At 39.5% G+C, this 21534-nt stretch overlaps 1 protein-coding gene across 5 annotated transcripts in view; it reads right to left on the bottom strand.

Moving 5' to 3' along the window:
* Positions 1-21534, bottom strand: part of ASTN2 (astrotactin 2) — a 980114-nt gene that overhangs the window by 177231 nt on the left and 781349 nt on the right. For all 5 annotated transcript variants that reach the window (XM_034928931.3, XM_014346251.4, XM_034928932.3 and 2 more), the window contains 2 exons: positions 17541-17674; positions 15559-15707 (listed from right to left, as the gene is read on the bottom strand). In XM_034928931.3, the coding sequence (XP_034784822.1) occupies positions 15559-15707; positions 17541-17674 (283 nt within the window). The remainder of the gene's footprint in view (positions 1-15558; positions 15708-17540; positions 17675-21534) is intronic.

Below are 21534 nucleotides of genomic sequence, written 5' to 3'. Positions count from 1 at the left end.
CCTGTCTCTACCAAAAATACAAAAAATGAGCTGGGCATGGTGGCATGCATCTATAGTCCCAGCTACTCAGAAGGCTGAGGCACAAAGATTGCTTGAGCCAGGGAGGCAGAGGTTACAGTAAGCCGAGATCACACCTGTGCACTCCAGCCTGGGTGACAGAGCGAGAGCTCCATCTCAAAGAATGATGAAGAAGAATATAAGTTGACAGGAGAAACCTAGTAAAATTGAATGGAAGCATGAAGAGTCCAGTTAACACTGATGACTGATGATACTTTGATGACAATATTCAAAACTGTGTTTTTCTGTAGCTGCGTGACTGTACCATCACAGAAGATGGAGAGTTGCATGCATCCAGTGCAGGTGTTTGACCAAGCAGGGAAATTAAAAGACCGAAAGGCAAGGGAGATCGAGAGGCTGATACAAGCAGTGATTGAAATATGAACCATGGACTCTACCATAGATAGAAAAGTTGGAACTGATAGATGGAGGAAAAGGAATGCTACCAAGCAAGAGAAAGTCCTAATGAGTTAAAAGGCACGGCTGGAGTGGGAGATCTATAAACTGACAGTATAAAAGATCATGGTCAAAGAGTGGGATGTTAGAACTGATGGCTTTTTATGGAACAATATCATGTGAGGACAAAGTCTACAGTGTGGCCCAGGAGTGGGTGGCTGAGGCAGAATGGAGAAATGGTCACTGGAGATGAGCAGATCAAAGAAGTGAGAGACTGGATTGTTGGACAGAAAATCCACAAAAACCCTGACCTTACCTATTGTGATGGCAAGAACCCAGATGAAGAGAAAGCTGCAAACCAGGAACTTAAAATATTTAAAGAACCAGTTTCAGTTGAGGCAAGAGGATGAAGGTTGGATTCAGCTTGACTTCCCCTTTTGGGGAATAACAATGTCATAGACACAAGGTAGTATAGATTTAGTCTGGGCAAACTCTCTGGATGAAAGGTAGGTACCAACCTAGCATAATTCTTGCCTGGCCTGGAAGGAGATTCTGGTGAGTGAAGACAGAAATACAGATTTTCTTCTCTTGGCATCTCTAACGGGAAGCTGCTACTTCCCGTTAGACAAGAATGGCAACAGATGGTGACAGGGAGGGAGAAAGATCAGCTTGGGAGTGATCTCCAGGTGAGGGGTTGATAGTCTTGTGTATGAGAGGTTGATCCATATAATTAATTACTGGAACCAGACTCTCAAACAATTTCCCACTTCCTCTGAGCAGCCTTTATTATCCCCAATGGACTGAATTTCAAATCTCTCTGCCATGCCCCTACAGCATCTGAGTTACCTCAGCACCCACCATACTATCCCAGCAATTTCTTGCTAAATTGTACCACTCTCCTTGTTGACTACAAGTTCCATGAGGGCAGGAATTATGCCTGTATGGCATACCCAGGGAATGGAATTACCATTCCATACCCAGGACATAGACCATAGTAACAGCTCCCCACATATTCATGAAATGAATGAGTGTGCTTTGTGAGCTGTAAAGAACTTTGTGATATAGAAGGCAGGCTGGGTGGCATGGGGGAATGAACAGGATAAAGACTCTCCAAGTACCTTTTCCCTTTGGAAGTCTTTGACTTTAGAAACCTTTCACCCAGAAAGCAGCTGGAGTGACAGAAATATTTTCTGAGCCCCTAATATCAGTTCCAGATGTTTGCAATCATGTGGGTTTATACCTCACCCTGTAAAACATATTCCCCTCGCCCCCACCCCCCAATTCTAGCTGAGGGAGTAAAGCCTAGTTTCCAATGACATCACCTCTCTCAGGCTGACCCGGAGTAAGCAGAGAGCAGGCGGGTGAGGTCCCCTCTAGTTTCTCAGATGAACAGCATGGTTCAGCCATGGCCCACACTGCATGAGGAACTAAGAGTAAATTCCACAAGATTTCATAAATATCTACAATGTAAGTGCTCCATCACAGCCACTGCTGCCACCATCCTCTCAGCTACTGGAGAAAAGAGACCTTGCTGTCCTTCACCTTGAGTTATTCCTCATACAAATTCACCTCCATAACTGCTCCCTTTTACTAGAGAAAATTTTCAGTCTAAGGTCTGAGATGGGATGGTGTGTGTGTTGGGATGAGGAGTGTCTTTTCAGTTGTAGATTATCCTTAATGATAACAGGGACAGAGAAAGAACAGGGGAACTGAGAGTGGATACAGATGGCCTCTGGACATTCTCCTTTACCTGGATGTAAGCCTAAATCAGCAGCTCATATCAGAGCCAGCTTAGAGAGACAAAGACAAGCAAAGGTCAGCTGAGACATGGGCACAGAGTGACATGGAATAAAAAGAAGAGAGAGAGAGAGAGAGCGAGAGCCACCAAGGGAAGCCGACACACATAAAGGTAGAAAAAGAAGAAAAGAAGGAAGGAGAGAGGAAAGGAAGTAATCAGGAAAGGATATAGGAAGAAAGAAACAGAGACAAGAGTTGAGAGTTGGCAGGAGGCAAGCGTGATACTGATCGGGGGGGAGAGGCCCAGCAGGCTCCCAGATGCCAGGGCAGAAAAGGGGCACTGACCAGCTCCAGATGTTGCTGCCTTGTATGAGGAGGTGCCGGGGCTAGTGGATAGGGCCTGCTGCCTCTGTGAGTGCCAACAGAGCCAGATGGCCTTCCAGCCCTGAACTAAACAAGCTGAAGCTGAGAATCCCATGAAGAAAAAGAGAAGTTTCTGATTTTTTTAAAGTTAAAAAAAAAATCCAGCAGGAGAGCAGAAGATGACCAAAGAAAATGCATGGGAGTGTGGTGAGAATATCACCAGACAGAAAAACAGGAGATTATGATGCTAGGTGTGACCTATCCCTTCTTGTCCTCACTCTTCTGATCCTTACACTGAGGGTGGCGGGTTCAATGCTTAAGGTTCTTCTACTTGGAACTTTAGGGATTCACAGAAGCTAGTTTATCAGACAAAGAAGTGGGAAGCCTGATGGGCTACAATCCCCTTTACAAGATCAGAGCTCACTAGTTGCTCACTAGTTGCTGTCAGTGGCTAGATACTCCATTCTGTCAAGCCACACAAGTGTCCTATATCTCTTTATTTCCATCTGCCTCTAGGTCTATTCTCAACAAGAGCAAACTACACTGGAGGTAATATGAACTAGTGAAAAATCTTTGAATGTAGTAGATGAGGGTGTGGGAGTAGATAGGAAAGAAACCAGAGCCCTAGTTCTAGCTCTGGCTGTACCAGTAACTCACCATGTGTGTAAGCTCTGGACAAGTCTGTCTCCTCTGAGCCTTTTTCTTCGTAGGTCAAACAGGAGATTTGGATTTATTAAATCTGCTTGTGCCTCGGCCCAGCTTCTTACTCCCACATCTACCCTGCCCAAGAGGCTGAAACCCATGCCAATTGTTCTGATGAGGCCATGAGGGAGAACCAGACGTCTGTTTTTAATACTGATGACAGATTAGCGTGCGGGGAATTCAGCCACCCCCCACAACAAGCCCCATTTCTGCTCAAAACAACTGGAACAGGAGACTACTTATGCTTGGCTTTCCTAACAGCGTCCCGGAACTGACCGAGCGATGGCTTCTCTGAAGGAGACAAAGAGGGCGCCAAACCTAGAGGTGGGGGCAGGGGTAGGAGACAGGGAGGGAGAGTGAGCATTTCAAAAGTTAGTTCAGAAGGGTGTGAAACAGATGGCAGCCATAAAGTGTGTGTGTATGTGTGTGTTTGTGTTCATGTGTGCACATGGGAGAAAGAGAGAGAGAGAGATCTGTGTAAGCACCTATGCCTGTGCACATGCACGCATGAGCTCGTGGATAAATAAATAATTCCAGCACTGGACTTGGCTGCCAGCAAAAATTCAGAGAGATCAAAGGATAAAGCCTATGTTTCCCTATTCTGGCCTCACCTGACCAAATGTGTGAGTAATCCTAACTGTCTAACCAAAACAAGTCTTAAACCTTATTTTGTTTTCTTCCTAACATTTATTCCTCCCTTTAATTTTTTTTTTTTAATTCATGGAAATAGGAAACAACAAGAAAGTATTAGTACCTACTGTGTCTCAAGAACTGTGCTGGAATTAACTCTTAAAAATAGCTTGTGAAAAAGGTGTTGTTTTTCCCATTCCACAGAAAAGGAAACTGAACCCTAGAAAAGATGTTGACTACCCCTAGATCTCTCTCACTGAGAAGTGGTGAGAAATAAAACCAGAAGCCAGGTTTTCCCAAGTCCATATTTTTTCATTAGGCTTATATCCTCAAAGATAAAACTCAACTGAGTGAACTGAGAAATTTCAATTTAAGCCAAGTTCATTTTCCAGAGGGTTTAGACATGATAAAGGTGACACAGAAGCAAACAGATGAGGTGAATGTTTCAGATGTACCCTCCCAATCATCTACAGCATCAACTGGTCATGACACATTTTTAGAAGGCTTACCATGTACTCAGCTAGGTTGTAAGACTACAGAAGACCCCATAAAACTATACAGTGCTCAAGGAGTTAATGCAGAGTCGAAAAGTTAAGACATGATTATGTCTATCCATATGCAATTCAGTTCAGTGAACTGAACATCCATGTATGACAGGCACTGTGGGGAAACCCCAACATATAAGGATACAAGATTCATCATCTTGTATCTTTAAAAACAACTGCCCACCCACAAAGTCAGGAATTGGATAATGTGGAGAATGAAAGTCAAGTCCTAAAACAAAGGTTAAAAAATCCCTGTAAAGACAGAAGCATGTATGTCACTGTCTTCAATCTTCTGAATGGCTACAGGAAGAAGGGCCTAGATCTGTGTAAAGTGACCCTAGGCCAGATAACCAAAAATAAACAAATTTTACCTCAATTTTAAAAAGTAACTCTTGGATTAGAGCACTGTTTCCTGGAAAATAAAGAAGAATCTTGGATTTCTATTTCTGGATTAAATGGAATAACAAGGACTGGATTTATTTGCCCTACTGCCCACACCATTAAGAAATTAACACACACACACACACACAAACACGCTGAAGCAGGTGGGTCACGAGGTCAGGAGATCGAGACCATCCTGGCTAACACGGTGAAGCCCCGTCTCTATTTAAAATACAAAAAAATAGCCAGGCATGGTGGCACGCACCTGTAGTCCCAGCTACTCGGGAGGCTGAGGCAGGAGAATCGCTTGAACCTGGGAGATGGAGGTTGCAGTGAGCCAAGACAGCACCACTGCATGCCAGCCTGGGCGACAGAGCGAGACTCCGTCTCAAACAAACAAACAAAAAAAACATAAAACAAGCTTGTCAACAACTGGAAATTAGGCAACAAAGTACAGAGATCCTGAAAGATGGAAAACAAATTATGTGAGCCCTAAAATTTCTCCTTGCCTTTAGAGAGTTTTCAAGCCACTGTTCAGGGAGAGGAAATGCCTGACAGATTCCCTGAATTGCCCAGAGTTCTGAGACCAGGGAAACCAAAGTGATTACACTTCGTAAGATAGAGTAATGGAGAGGAGAGAGCTGCATAGAGGAAAAATTGAAGCAATCTGTGGAGGAGTTCCTGTCAACATTCATCAGAGTACTGATTGATGTATCTACATGAGAAATCTCCCAAAACAAAGGGATTAGTGAGAACAATGCCTGAGGCTCATACAAGGGCCAGTAATAGTGCCTGTCTCTACCAGCCATACTGTAAAACCTCAAAATTTATGGGCAACTTGGTAGAGCACACAGAAGGGTCCTCCCTTAGTAGTAGACAATAATTAGCCCTAGACTAAACACTGCTTCAGTTCCATCTAACAAATCTTAAAAGCAAGATCTAAAGGAATCAAATTGTTTCTCCGTGCAAAAGAGTTCAAAATGTTTTTGAACTCTTTTGAACAAAAGAGTTTGAACAAAATATTTTGAACAAAAGAGTTTGAACAAAAGAGTTTGAACAAAATATTTTGAACAAAAGAGTTCAAAAATATTTTTAGTAATACAAAATATCCAGCTTCAAACAAGGCAAGAATCGCAATGTCTGGCATCTAATACAAAATTACCTGGCATGCAAAGAGGCAGGAAAATGCAACCCATAATGAGAAGAAAAAATATCAATCAATTTAAACTGACCCAGAACTGATCCAGTTGTCAGGATTAGCAAACAAGAACATTAAAAGTTACTGTAACTATATCCCATATGTAAAAAAAATTAAGAAATAGAATATATTAACAAGACTCAAATTGGACTTCCAAAAGTGAAAATTACAATGTCCAAGATGAAAAATAATGCTGGATGGGATGAACAATAAATTGCACTTCACAGAAGGCATTGAAGACATGCACTAGAAACTATCCAAAATGGAATACAGAGATAACAAATAATTTTTGAAAATGAAAAAAGCATCACTGAGATGAGTAACAACTTAAAGTGACTGAATATACATGTTGTTGGAGGAAAAGAAAAATGGAGGGAGATTTTTTAAATTGACAAAATAATGTCCAAAAATTTTCCAAATTTAATGAAACCATAAATCCACAGATCCAAGAACCTCAGCAAACCCCAAACACAAGAAATAAATGGCTAATAAAGAGAAAAGCTTAGAATCAGTCAGAAAAAAGGATCTCTCTCTCTCTCTCTCTCTCTATATATATATATACACACATATATACATGAATTATATATATGGGTGTACATATATATATATATATATATATATATATATGAACAAAGATAGGAATGATGGCAGATTTATAATTTGAAGCAATGCAAACAAGAAGACCAAAGTGTAACATATTTAATTACTAGGATAAAAATCTGTCAATTTAAAATTTCATGCACAGCAATAATATCTTACAAAAACAAAATCAGAAAGCATGCATCACTAACTGACAAAATATAAGAAATAGTAAAAGACATCCTTTAGGCTGAAAGAAAATGACACTAGATGAAAACATGAATGATACTCAAAGAAATGAAGAGTACCAAAGTTAGTATCTACATGGGTAAATATATAAAATCATTTATGCTATTACTTAAGTACCTAAAAAATAATTAAGAAAAAACAATAAAGATAAATTGTGGAATTTTTAACATATATGTGAATAACACATATGACAAAAACTGCATAAGGCTTGGAAGAGAGGAAGAACAGTATACTATTATAAGATTCCTATGCTATACTTGAAATAGTATTATATCACTTGAAGGTAACTGTGATATGTTAGATATTCATGCTGTAAACCCTGAAGCAAACACTAATTTTTTTTTAAAAAGAGTTATTGCTAATAAAGTCAACAAAGGAGATATAATGGAATCATAAAAACTATCCAAAAGAAGATAGAAAAAGAAGAGAAATAAAAGATGGGATAATATTTAAAAAAAGAAAGATGATAACCTTAAACCTAAACATACAAATATCACATTATTAAGCAGGTCATGGACTCTAAAATAAATAAGTTAACAAAGAAACAAACAAATATCACATTAAATATAAATGGTCTAAACACCCCAACTTTATGGTCTAAACACCCCAAAGTTAATAATGCCAGCTTGGATTAAAAAATAAGATCCAACTATATACTATCTTCCAGAAACACACTTTTAATATAAAGCAATGATAGTATAAAAGTAAAGTGATGGCTGCGGACGGTGGCTCACACCTGTAATCCCAGCACTTTGTGAGGCTGAGGCAGGTGGATCACCAGAGGTCCGGAGTTTGAGATCAGCCTGGCCAACATGGCGAAACCCCATCTCTACTAAAAATACAAAAATTAGCTGGGTGTGGTGGCGGGTGCCTGTAATCTCAGCTACTCAGGAGGCTAAGGCAGGAGAATCACTTGAATCCAGGAGGCAGAGGTTGCGTTGGCCGAGACTGTGCCATTGCGCTCCAGCCTAGACGACAAAAGCGAAATTCTGTCTCAAAAAACAAAAAAAAAGTAAAGTAATAGGAAATGATAGACTTTAACACTAATCAAAAGAAAGCTGGAGTACTTAGACAAAGTAGATTTCAGAACAGAATGTAACAGAAATATGCAAGGTCATTTCACAATATAAAGGGATCCATTCATCAAGAGAATATGAAAATTCTAAATGTTTATGAACTTAAATAACAATAACTTCAAAATATATAAAATAAAACATGATAAAACTGCAGAAGAAATAAGTCCATAATCAGAGGTTTTAATACCCCTCCCTCAAATATTGATACAAGAAGACAGAAAATCAGAAAGGCTCCAGAAGACTTGAATAACATAATTAACCGATTTTATCTAACAGGCATTTATAAAATACCCATAAATAAGTGGATACACATTATTTTAAAGTGAACACTGAATACAGCAATAGACCATCTAGACCAAAAACTAGTCTCAATAAATTTAAAATGTTTAAAGTCATAAAAACATATTTTCTGACTGTAGCCGAATCAAAAATCAACAACAAAAATTTCTGAAAAAATTTCCAAATATTTGAAAACGAAGTGGCATGCCTCTAAATAACTCATAATTCAAAGAAGAAAACAAAAGTGAAATTGGAAATACTTTGAACTGAATGAAAATGAAAACGCAACATAACACAATCTTTGAGATACTACTAAAGCAGTAGTTAAGAGGGAATGACTACATTACAAGAAAGGTCTCAAATCAATAGCCTCAGCTACCATTTCAAAAATTAAAATGCGGAGAAAACCAAACTCAAAGTAAGCCAAACAAAGAAAATTATAATAAAAATTAGAGGATAAATCAATGAAATAGGAAACAATAAGCAAAAACAGGTAAAACCGAAAGTTGATTCTTTGAAAATACAAATAAATGTCATAGCTATCTAGCCAAACTGATCTAGAAAAAAAACAGAGGAGACACACATTACCAATATCAAGATGAGACTAATATCACTATAATCTCAACAGATTTCAAAAGAATAGTAACGGAATGTCATAAACAACTTTTTCCAATAAATTTGATAATTTACATGGAATGAACAAGTTCCTTAAAACACACAAGCTGCCAAAGATCACTCAAGAAGAAACAGATAATCTAAGTAAATCTATATCTATTAAATAACTAAATTAGTAGTTAAAAACCTTCTTGCAAGAAAAGGTCTAAGCCCAGATGCCTTCACTGGTGAATTCTAAAAAATGATTAAGAAAAAAATACTATCAATTTTAACCACAGTGATTCTCTGAGAAGACAGATACACTTCAGAAAACTGAAAAGGAGAAAATATTTTATAATTCATTTTGTGAGACCAGAATGATCCTAATTAAAACAAACAGATAAAAAAAACCTACACATTCCTGGGATAAATCTCACATAGTAGTTTGTTTTATAATATGAAAATCTATCAATGTGACTTATCATATTAACAAATTTAGAGAGATAAACTATACAATCATTTTAATAGACACAGAAAATTCAACATCCGTTTCTAATGGAAACAAAACAGAGCCTTTGCAGCAGACTAGAAATAGAAGATACCTTCTTCGAGCTAACTATCCTAAATATATATGCACCCAATATAGGAGCACCCAGATTCATAAAGCAAGTCCTTAGAGACTTACAAAGAGACTTAGACTCCCACACAATAATAATGGGAGACTTTAACACCCCACTGTCAACATTAGATAGATCAATGAGGCAGAAAGTTAACAAGGATATCCAGGAATTGAACTCAGCTCTGCACCAAGCGGACCTAATAGACATCTACAGAACTATCCACCCCAATCAACAGAATATACATTCTTCTCAGCACCACATCGCAGTTATTCCAAAATTGATCACACAGTGGGAAGTAAAGCACTCCTCAGCAAATGTAAAAGAAAGAAATTATAACAAACTGTCTCTCAGAACACAGTGCAATCAAACTAGAACTCAGGATTAAGAAACTCACTCAAAACTGCTCAACTACATGGAAACTGAACAACCTGCTCCTGAATGACTACTGGGTACATAACGAAATGAAAGCAGAAATAAAGATGTTCTTTGAAACTAATGAGAACAGGACACAACATACCAGAATCTCTGGGACACATTTAAAGCAGTGTGTAGAGGGAGATTTATAGCACTAAATGCCCACAGGAGAAAGCAAGAAAGATCTGAAACTGACACCCTAACATCATAATTAAAAGAACTAGAGAAGCAAGAGCAAACACACAAAAGCTAGCAGAAGGCAAGAAATAACTAAGATGAGAGCAGAACTGAAGGAGATAGAGACAAAAAAAAAAAAAACCTTCAAAAAAATCAATGAATCCAGGAGCTGGTTTTTTGAAAAAATCAACAAAATTGATAGACCACTAGCAAGACTCATAAAGAATAAAAGAGAGAAGAATCAAATAGAAGCAATAAAAAATGATAAAGGGGATATCACCACCGATCCCACAGAAATACAAACTACCATCAGAGAATACTATAAACACCTCTATGCAAATAAACTAGAAAATCTAGAAGAAATGGATAAATTCCTGGACACATACAGCCTCCTCCCAAGACTAAACCAGGAAGAAGTTGAATCCCTGAATAGACCAATAACAGGTTCTGAAATTGAGGCAATAATTAATAGCCTACTAACCAAAATAAGTCCAGGACCAGATGGATTCACAGCCGAATTCTACCAGAGGTACAAAGAGGAGCTGGTACCATTCCTTCTGAAACTATTCAAATCAATAGAAAAAGAGGGAATCCTCCCTAATTCATTTTATGAGGCCAACATCATCCTGATACCAAAGCCTGGCAGAGACACAACAAAAAAAGAGAATTTTAGACCAATATCCCTGATGAACATCGATGCAAAAATCTTCAATAAAATATTGGCAAACCAAATCCAGCAGCACATCAAAAAGCTTATCCACCACAATCAAGTTGGCTTCATCCCTGGGATGCAAGGCTGGTTCAATATACGCAAATCAATAAATGTAATCCAGCAATAAACTGAAACAAAGACAAAAAACACATGATTATCTCAATAGCTGCAGAAAAGGCCTTGGACAAAATTCAACAGTGCTTCATGCTCAAAACTCTCAATAAACTAGGTACTGATGGGACATATCTCAAAATAATAAGAGCTATTTATGACAAACCCACAACCAATATCATACTGAATGGGCAAAAACTGGAAGCATTCTCTTCGAAAACTGGCACAAGACAGGGATGCCCTCTCTCACCACTCCTATTCAACACAGTGTTGGAAGTTCTGGCCAGGGCAATCAGAGAGGAGAAAGAAATAAAGGGTATTCAATTAGGAAAAGAGGAAGTCAAATTGTCCCTGTTTGCAGATGACATGATTGTATATTTAGAAAACCCCATCGTCTCAGCACAAAATCTTCTCAAGCTGATAAGCAACTTCAGCAAAGTCTCAGGATAAAAAATCAATGTGCAAAAATCACAAGCATTCCTATACACCAATAACAGACAGAGAGCCAAATCATGAGTGAACTCCCATTCACAATTGCTTCAAAGAGAATAAAATACCTAGGAATCCAACTTACAAGGGATGTGAAGGACCTCTTCACGAAGAACTACGAACCACTGCTCAACAAAATAAAAGAGGACACAAACAAATGGAAGAACATTCCATGCTCATGGATAGGAAGAATCAATATTGTGAAAATTGCCATGCTGCCAAAGATAATTTATAGATTCAGTGCCATCCCCAGCAAGCTACCAATGACTTTCTTCACAGAATTGGAAAAAACTACTTTAAAGTTCATATGGAACCAAAAAAGAGCCCACATTGCCAAGACAATCCTAAGTAAAAAGAACAAAGCTGGAGGCATCACACTACCTGACTTCAAACTATATTACAAGGCTACAGTAACCAAAACGGCATGGTACTCGTACCAAAACAGAGTTATAGACCAATGGAACACAATAGAGCCCCCGGAAATAATACCACACATCTATAACCATCTGATCTTTGACAAATCTGACAAAAACAAGAAATGGGGAAAGGATTCCCTATTTAATAAATGGTGTTGGGAAAACTGGCTAGCCATATGTAGAAAGCTGAAACTGGATCCCTTCCTTACATCTTATACAAAAATTAATTAAGGATGGATTAAAGACTTACATGTTAGACCTAAAATCATAAAAACCCTAGAAGAAAACCTAGGCAATACCATTCAGGCCATAGGCATGGGCAAGGACTTCATGACTAAAGCACCAAAAGCAATGGCAACACAAGCCAAAATTGACAAATGGGATCTAATTAAACTAAAGAGCTTCTGCACAACAAAAGAAACTACCATCAGAGTGAACAGGCAACCTACAGAATGGGAGAAAATTTTTGCAATCTACTCATGTGACAATAGGCTAATATCCAGAATCTACAAAGAACTTAAACAAATTTAGAAGAAAAAAATCAAACAAACACATCAAAAAGTGGGCAAAGGATATGAACAGATACTTCTCAAAAGAAGACATTTATGCAGCCAACAGACACATGAAAAAATGCTCATCATCACTGGCCATCAGAGAAATGCAAATCAAAACCACAATGAGATACCATCTCACACCAGTTAGAATGGCGATCATTAAAAAGTCAGAAAACAACAGGTGCTGGAGAGGATGTGGAGAAATAGGAACACTTTTACACTGTTGGTGGGAACGTAAACTAGTTGAACCATTGTGGAAGACAGTGTGGCGATTCCTCAAGGATCTAGAACTAGAAATACCATTTGACCCAGCCATCCCATTACTGGGTATATACCCAAAGGATTATAAATCATGCTGCTATAAAGACGCATGCACACGTATGTTTATTGCGGCACTATTCACAATAGCAAAGACTTGGAACCAACCCAAATGTCCAACAATGATAGACTGGATTAAGAAAATGTGTCACATATACACCATGGAATACTGTGCAGCCATGAAAAAGGATGAGTTCATGTCCTTTGTAGGGACATGGATGAAGCTGGAAACCATCATTCTCAGCAAACTATCACAAGGACAGAAAACCAAACACCACATGTTCTCACTCATAGGTGGGAATTGAACAATGAGAACACTTGGACACAGGGTGGGGAACATCACACACCGGGGCCTGTCATGGGGTGGGGGGAGGGGGGACGGATAGCATTAGGAGATATACCTAATGTAAATGATGAGTTAATGGGTGCAGCACACCAACATGGCACATGTATACATATGTAACAAACCTGCACGTTGTACACATGTACCCTAGAACTTAAAGTATAATAAAGAAAAATAAAAAATGAAGATACCTTCTTCGATGTAATCAAACACTACATTAAAAAACAACAACAACATACAATTAGCATCATACTTAATGGTGAAAGACTAAATGCCTGAGATTAGAAAAACAGGCAAAGATGTCTGCTCTTACCACTTCTGTTCAATATAGTACTAAAATTCCTAGCTAGAACAATTAGACAAGTAATACATAAATAAATAAACGTCATCAAAATTGGAAAGAAAGAAATATAATTGTCTCTGTATGCAGATGACATGATCATGCATACAGAAAACTTTAGGAAGAACTGAGCTTTCTAACAGTGGAGGCATGTAATCAGTGCATGTTGAAGTGTTAAAGAGAAAGCAAGACTAGGTGATCTCCTAAGATCCTTCCAATGCTGAAATTTTTCTGCTGATATAGAAGAGGTACTCCAAGGCAAGGAATGGAGTATGCCAAATAAACAGTAGAGAGAATGAGTGAGTGCACTATGTTGAGAGAGAGAAGACTTTCTGCTGAAAGGGTCAAGCACCCTAGTGGAAGAAGCAACACTTGAGTTTCGATGTAAACTCTACATAGTCTATAAGAACAAGCACTGTGCTGGGCATAAGACAGACCTGGTTACAAAGCCTGGCTCTGTCATACGTGTTTATGGGACTTCAGGAAAGTCACATATGTCTTTGGGATTTACTTACTTTATCTGTAGAACAAAGTTCATGATCATTCTTAAGTTACATTGTTTTTTATTTGTTTGTTTTAATTCTGAGAAGAACGGCACGCTATGGAGATGTGATAGAGATGTGAAGCGTTATTGTTAAAGTGTAAACTCACTGTTGGAGGACTTTCATTTCCCTTGGTTATCTGTGGTTTACAAACCTCTGCTATTATAAAACAGCACTCCAGAAGGACAAAGACACACACACACACACACACACACACAAAATACACACCCACCCATTCACAGACAGTGGTAAATCTCACCCACATAAAAATAACGTACATACAGATAAATACAAACACACAGACACTTCAGTTTGCCTATGCATATTCAGATACACAGTCTTGCGCAAACACATATGCACTCCATACAGAGTCAAAAGTCAGAATTAACAAAGTTTGAAAGATGAGGCAAAATCAGCTGCCCAGTTACTGTTCCATGACCTGTCCCTCTGTGAAAGTGATGTCCACTCCAGTCTGTTCTGTCTCTTTCAGTCAATAATGTGGAAAAAGCCACATTAATCCCAGGAAACCTATTAGCAGCCAACTTGACTTCTCATGTTGTCCATAATCTGGGCTTTTCTTTTTCTGACTTCTTTTACATTCGCAGCCTCATTTTATCACTTTCTTCCCAATTTCAGAGGAAGCAAAGCAAAAATAGCCCAGAGAGGAATGGGAGAGGTGTAGGAGAGAGACAGGTAGAAGAGAGGAAGACAGAAAAAGAAAAGGGAACAATAAAGGTCCTTTCATTCATTTATTATTCATTCAGTCAACTCATATTTGAATGCCAGACTTTGTGATAGGTGTTGGAAATTTAACTATGACTAACACAGAGAAGGCATCTTTCCTCTTGGAGTTTATAATTTAATTGGGCAAATAATTATACTTCTTTAATTCTTTAAATAGCCAAGTCTTGGTTCAGGATTAAAATAATAAATTTGAGGAGATACCACAAGCTGAATAACCTTGGATTAATCTCAATGTTCTAATCTGTGAAATGGGCACAATAATCACTAACCCTCCTAAAATTGTGAGGATTAAGATGCTGAACAAAACATTTAGCTCCGTGCCTGGCACACAAAAAAATAGATGTCTAATTGATGTTTTCTAGCTGGAAAATAACTGCTGAATGGAAGTCTCAACAGAGAACAGAAAATGTAAGCCCCAGTACAGATCACAGGTGAACGCTTTGCTTCTTGGCAGTGTCAAAATTTAGAAGAACTCGGAAATAATGTTCTGAGTGATAATCAAAGGTATCCCTCTTAAAAGCCAACATTCTCAAATGCTCCTGCATGCTGGAATCACTTCCAATTATCTCTCTCCCAGCACTAGTTAATGAAGACTCCAAGTGTATCTCACTAGAAAGCCAATTGTGTGAATTTCCTTAACTCAGTTCCAGAGATAATATATTTACAGATCAAGCCCTTCAAGCATGAGTCCTGCAGGCCTTCCCAGATACCGAAAGGTCAAATTGTCTTCAGAATCAACTAGTTCTTTGACATAATATTTTGAAGGTCCAACTCAGAGAATCAGACACTCTTTCTAACTGCAACTTGCTATCTTTCCTTGATCAAATTCATACAAAACAGCACACAAGGATGGACAGCGAAAAATCACTAAACAATGAAATCTTCCAATGCCTTCCCAAGACAGATGAGACCAAGTCTCCAAAGACAGTAGAAAATCCCAGTTTCCCTCTTCTGTCATACTATCCCAAGAAAATGGGAACTCATGTACCTACCTGTGTACAGGTCAGTGTCTGTGTATTCATCCACTTTCTTATGCTGCAGAATATAGTCGGAGACCTTGGTCCCAATAGCTGGCTGAACATCCACCCACTCCAAGGAGACCACAGTACTGGAGGGCTCCACTGTTGGGGACAGCCGCAGCCTACAGAGAATAAAAAGGAAGATTCATGTTTGGCAGCCAGCACCAGCTGGGGCCCAAAAGAATCCACATGTGTCAAGATGAAGCATAGGTTTCAGTCTGAATTTAAATCTTGATTCCACCCATGATCGCCAACTTGCATGACCGTAGGCAAGTTATTTCCCCTCTCATGGCCTCTGTTTCTCATCCATAAAATAGGGAGACAAGGAGCCACCTTTCAAGATCAAAGCAGAATTTCATAAATTAATCCATGCACACAATATGTGCTCAATGGCAGTTTATCAGTTTTCCATATATTTATACTATATTCTCAACGATGCTTCACTTTCAATTAAATTGGCAGTGCCTTCAAACAAAGGAACTTTCCATTTTTCTGCCATTTTCTTTAATACAATGTACTAGCTAACTTTCTAATATCCTTAAGTAAATACACTATTGGAAGGAGCAAAAATCCTGGAGTAAATCTTTTTGCAAAGCAAGAAAAAAAAATAGAATGATTAAAGGTTAGAACTAGAATGGTCCTTAGAGATGATGAAGTTTAATTCCCTCATTTCACAAAATGGGGAAAGGCTCAAAAAAAGGAAACAGTTTGCACAAGGTCACACAGCAAGCTGAAGACAGGACCATGATGGTGATTTTGCTTATCCTTATCCCAGATTCCCTTTTTCCACGATACCACACTGTGTCTTCAAAGACCATCTTATAACGTGATTCTTCTCACCCACAGAGTTCGATTATGGGACTTTGTTTTCCAGTAATGGTTCCTGCCCCCTCTTATGCTTGTCACACCACTTCTCCCTCTTAATCACATGCTTGCAACGACAATGACTTTCCTTTACTTCCTCAGATGGTGAATTTCCAGTGTCTGGCCCTTCGCATATGCTGTTCCTTCTGCCTGAGACATGAGTCTCACCACTTGTTGCCTGGCTGGCATCTACCCTATAGGTCTCTTCAGAGAGCTTTCCCAGACTATTCCCTCTTCCTTCCAACTAAAACATCTCCCCATTATTCTCCCTAATAGCACTTCTTTCTTTTTCACATTTTTCTTATTAAAAAAATGTTGTTGTTGAGACAGGGTCTCACTCTGTCACCGGGGCTGTAGTGCAGTGGTGAAAGCATGGATCACTGCAGCCTTGAATTCCTGGGCTCAAGAGATCCTACCACCTCAGCCTCCATAGTAGCTGGGACTACAGGCATGTGCCACCACACGGGCTATTTTTTTTTTTTTTTTTTTGGAGAGACGAGGTCTCATTATGTTGCCCAAGCTGGTCTCAACTCCTGGCCTCAAGAGATCCTCCCACCTCACCTCCTGAAGTGCAGGGATTACAGGCATGAACCATGGTGCTCAGCCCTTATTTAAACTTTTATACTGTATTTTCCTGTTTTTGTTTTGGCATCTATCTCCTCCACTAAATTGTCTGTTCCCTGAGTACATGGACTGTGCCAATCTTGTTTCGTAGAAGAGCTTCTCCAGTTTTTTTTTGTTTTGTTTTGTTTTGTTTTAAATCTCAGTAGCCCCATTGCCCAACACAAGACCTGACAAAGTAGTCAGCTGCCTACAAGCTTTTGCTGAATGGTTGCCTGAAGGAAGAAATGATGAACTGAGTGGCATCATTTAAAACAAGCACGCACTGCAATATCAGTGTCTGCTCCTGTGCCACAATTCTGTTCTGCCAAAGCTCCCTTCTTTCCTAAAAAAGGAGGTAGATTCCAGAGTCTTTGAGGATCTTGTTAGGCACCTTGGGAGCAGAAGCAAGTCATGGCATGGGCTGGCAGGACAGGAGTGTGAGTCCACGAAAAGGGATGGCCAAAGGAAAAGGGGCCATACATACGTACACCGGCTGCGGAAGGGGGCTGCAGTTGGGGAGCCCACTGGCATCAAAGGCGCTGAGGTCACACCTGCACCAGTCATCGATCACATCCCCTTTCCCTGAGCACCAGTAGGAACTCATCAGTGCACTCTTGAAGGCCTGGACAAAAAAAGAGGACAGAATAGACAATGATGACAATAGGGGAGAGATTGAGAGTAAATGTGCTGATGGCCATGATGTGAGCCATCGAGGGCTTTAGAGTAGCCCCTTTAAGCACAAGACACCATCTATTCCCTAAGTTCCTTGCACTCTACTATCAGGGTCTCCCATCCTGAGCCATCCCCTCCCCAGGAGCCACAATGATCATTGAGAAACAATAGTAACTATATCCATTGATAGTGTCCCCTAGGCTTGGCACTCCACTTGTGTTAACTTATTTAATCTTCACAACAACCTCACACAATAGATATTATTATTATAATTTCCCATTTTACAAGTTGGAAAACTGAAGCACACAGAAAGTAAATAACTTGACTGAGGTTTACGATAGCGATAGAGCTAGGATACAACCCAAGGCAATCTGCCTCCAAAGCCTGCCTTCTTATTAAACACCTTGCTGCACTGCCTTTTATAGAAGTCTGACCATCTCATTACCCAGCTTAAAAACCTTCAAAGGTTTCCCATAGTCTTCAGGATAAAATCTAAATGCCTTGTTCTCACCCCTGGCCACCTTTTCATCTCTCACCACTCTCCTGACCTTCTTTGCACAGTATCATCTGTTCTCATGCACCCACATCATTTCCACCAACAGTGAATTCCTGTTTATATAAAATGTGCTCTAAATCAGGAGCCAGAAAACAGTTTCTATAACGGGCCAGAGAGTAAATATTTTTGGCTTCGGGACAAGGTAGACTCTTCCGCAATTACTTAACACTGCCTTTGTAGCATGAAAGTGGCATAGATGATACTTTACATGAATTGGTATGCTTGTGTTCCTATAAAACTTTATTTACAAAGTCAAGTAGCAGGCTAGATTAGGTCTGAGGGTCACAGTTTGCTGACCTTTGCTCTAAATGATAATCAATGTTCTATTTAATTGGAATGTGCTTCATAGTCTTTTTAAAACACATACACACACACACACGCACACACACACACACACACACACACACATTCCATTCTATGCCTGGAATATTCCCCTCTCTGCACTCCAGTTTACTCTTTGGGTCTCAAATAGGAAACATTCTCTTCTCTGGGAAGCCCACCCTAACTTTCTTAAGTCTAGAACCATGCTCCTCTTCTGGACACCATAACACATAGACCATACCTACCAACACATTTCCTTGCCTATCTCACCGATAAACACTGGTCCCACAAAGGGCAAGTGCCAGGCCTTATTCACATGAATATTCTTGTGGGACCTAGCACAGTTATTCAGTCAACAGTTCGTAAATAAATGAATGGACATTGAAAAATAGATCATTAATAGTTGGCAGTAAAGAGAACTTGGAAGGCACTTTTTTCAGTTTAGCACAGGACAGGAGTCAAGTTTTACCTTCTACTTTGTTCCCCTCCCTTGGGCTCTGATGTGGAAGATAACTTCAGTGTGTGCTTGATGCTAACATTGACATTTCAATGCACTGCAGATTCTGAATGAATGACAGCTGTCTTTAAAATGTGAGGATTTCAGAGAATGTTGATCTTTTATTCCTTTGTGCTTTGCCTGCTCTGCATGATGTTCCTATTTTTCATTTCTTTCATGTTGTTTACTTTTGATATGCTTTTAAATAAAAGTTGCACACCACTAAGGGCACATGATTATCAAGATGTCACTTTTTTCATTCTGCATTGTCTAAAAGACTCAAGTAGAACATGTTTGTGTAAAGTCTGGGGTCTCCCTTCTGAGTGATCCAGAACACAGATCTAGAAGGAGACAGTGTCTATCAAGAGTGTTCCTGTGTAAGCTTCCATCACATTTCTCCTGGAAGTTGACAAAAAGTCTCCAATTATTCCTGCCACACGTTCTTATCCATATCTTCTCCTAGGGATGAATGAATGAATGATCAAATTTCACCTGAGTTAAGTGTCATGACCCAAAGAAATAAAAAATAATTATAATAAAAGCTAATGTTCATGAAAAACACTAAATGGCACAGCACATGGTACTGTAAGTGCATTAAAATGTAATCATCACAATAGTCCTGAGACACAGATATTACGATCCTCATTTATATATAAGAAAACTAGGAATCAGAGCAGTCGAGCAATTTTCCCAAGATCACACAGCAAGTAAATGGTGGAAACAGAATCCCAACCCAGATTTCTGTGACTCCCAAGGGCAGGTCTTTTCTGTTCAACAATTCTGAGCCATGGGATTAATCCCAAGTAGGGTTGCCAGATTCAGTAAATTAAAACACAGGGTGCTCAGTTAAATTCAAATTCCAGGCAACATTTTTGTAGTGTAAGTATATTTCATAAACGATTTGCATATAAAGTGTCTGGGCCAGGGTGTGTCACACAGCAAGAGCACTGTTCCTCCTAGGTGCCAGAACCTATGCTGAGAACAAATGTCTATTCTCTAGCCAGCACCAGAAGGAGGCACTCTCATGAGGACAGAAACCAGATGCGACTGCATGAGGTCATGCTGACTGTTAGACCTTTTCTCGCTCCCTTTGCAGGTTCCCCCTTGGTAAAATTAATGTGCTTAACTACTGATGGCTTAAAATTCTGTAACATCTCCAGCCAACACTGAAGGCTTAATTAACATAACGGTGAAACCCAGGGCCATGGGTGAAAGTGACACAGATGGGAAGGTTGCACTGGACCCCAGCAATGGGAAGAGAGAGAGCATACTCTGTGTGTGTGTGTGTGTGTGTGTGTGTGTGTGTGTGTGTGTGTGTGTGTGTTTGGTTTTTGTAATAAATAGGAACTTGAGCTTGTGGAAAACAAAACAGGAAATCTCTCTGGACTTCATAAGTTTCACCATCCAGGCAGTTCTTGGGAAGAAATCCTGCCTGTAAGAATCCACATCCACTGGCTCTTTCCCAAAACCCCGAGGAACAGAATGGGGACTGGTGCAATGGCCAGGCAAACACTGGTTAGAACACAAACACACCCTGATAAAAGGCCAGCATCAAACAGGGAGTCCTCATAAGGCTGCAGAAGCCATCACTGTGTCAATGCAGGATCACTCTTTCCTTACCTCTTCTGTCCTTGCAACACTCCATCCAGAGTCCAATTAGATCCCGGGGGAGGAAAATCATAGAATGTTCCAGCTTCACAGGACTCTGTAAATCATCTAACCTAATCCGTTTCACAGATGCAGATACAGTGACCCAGAGATGCTAGTTGGCTGGACCAAGGTGATAGAACAACTTCACGATGAAACTACTCTATCCCTCCGTTAAGTGCTCAAAATTACCCATTGAAATGGATGCTCAATACCCACTTACAGAAAAGCGTGGAGGAGCAGGGAGGGACTTGAACTAAAGCCCATTTGAATCCTTGTACCCTTGACCTTAGTAGGTCACACAGGAAGAATAAATGCCAAGATTTGATCCAAAATATCCTGTTCAGCCACTCTGCTTGGGTCATGTGCTTATGTGTGTGCATGTGTTGTTTGCATGCATATGTGTCTCTGTGTGTTTGAGAGAAAATGAAACCTTATACTGGAGGCATTATTGCCTCCTAGTTTTTGAATAAGTAGAGGGACCTAAGAAACAAATTCTGTACTTAATGGCTACATTTGCATGGCCATTGGTTTTCATAACGAAGGTTTGCATTTCCACGACTTGTAAATGGTTCCAACTTCTGGCTAATTAGCTAGCAAACCAAGCTGGGCAACAGGAGAAAACAGCCACAAAAATATTAAGCAATCAAAAAAAACTAGGATGTATTTCTGACTCTCTTGTTACTTTCCTTTTTGAACTTGCATAAAAGATTCCTCGTTCTTAACCTCAATTTCCCTATCTCCAAATGAGGGGGTAGAAGATATGTTTTCTAAGGTTTAAGTTCAGTAC

This window comes from Pan paniscus, chromosome 11 (assembly GCF_029289425.2).
Source record: "Pan paniscus chromosome 11, NHGRI_mPanPan1-v2.0_pri, whole genome shotgun sequence".
Classification (NCBI taxonomy): domain Eukaryota; kingdom Metazoa; phylum Chordata; class Mammalia; order Primates; family Hominidae; genus Pan; species Pan paniscus.
The sequence above is the reverse complement of the archived record's forward strand: the minus strand, read 5'-3'. Positions and strand labels throughout refer to the sequence as shown.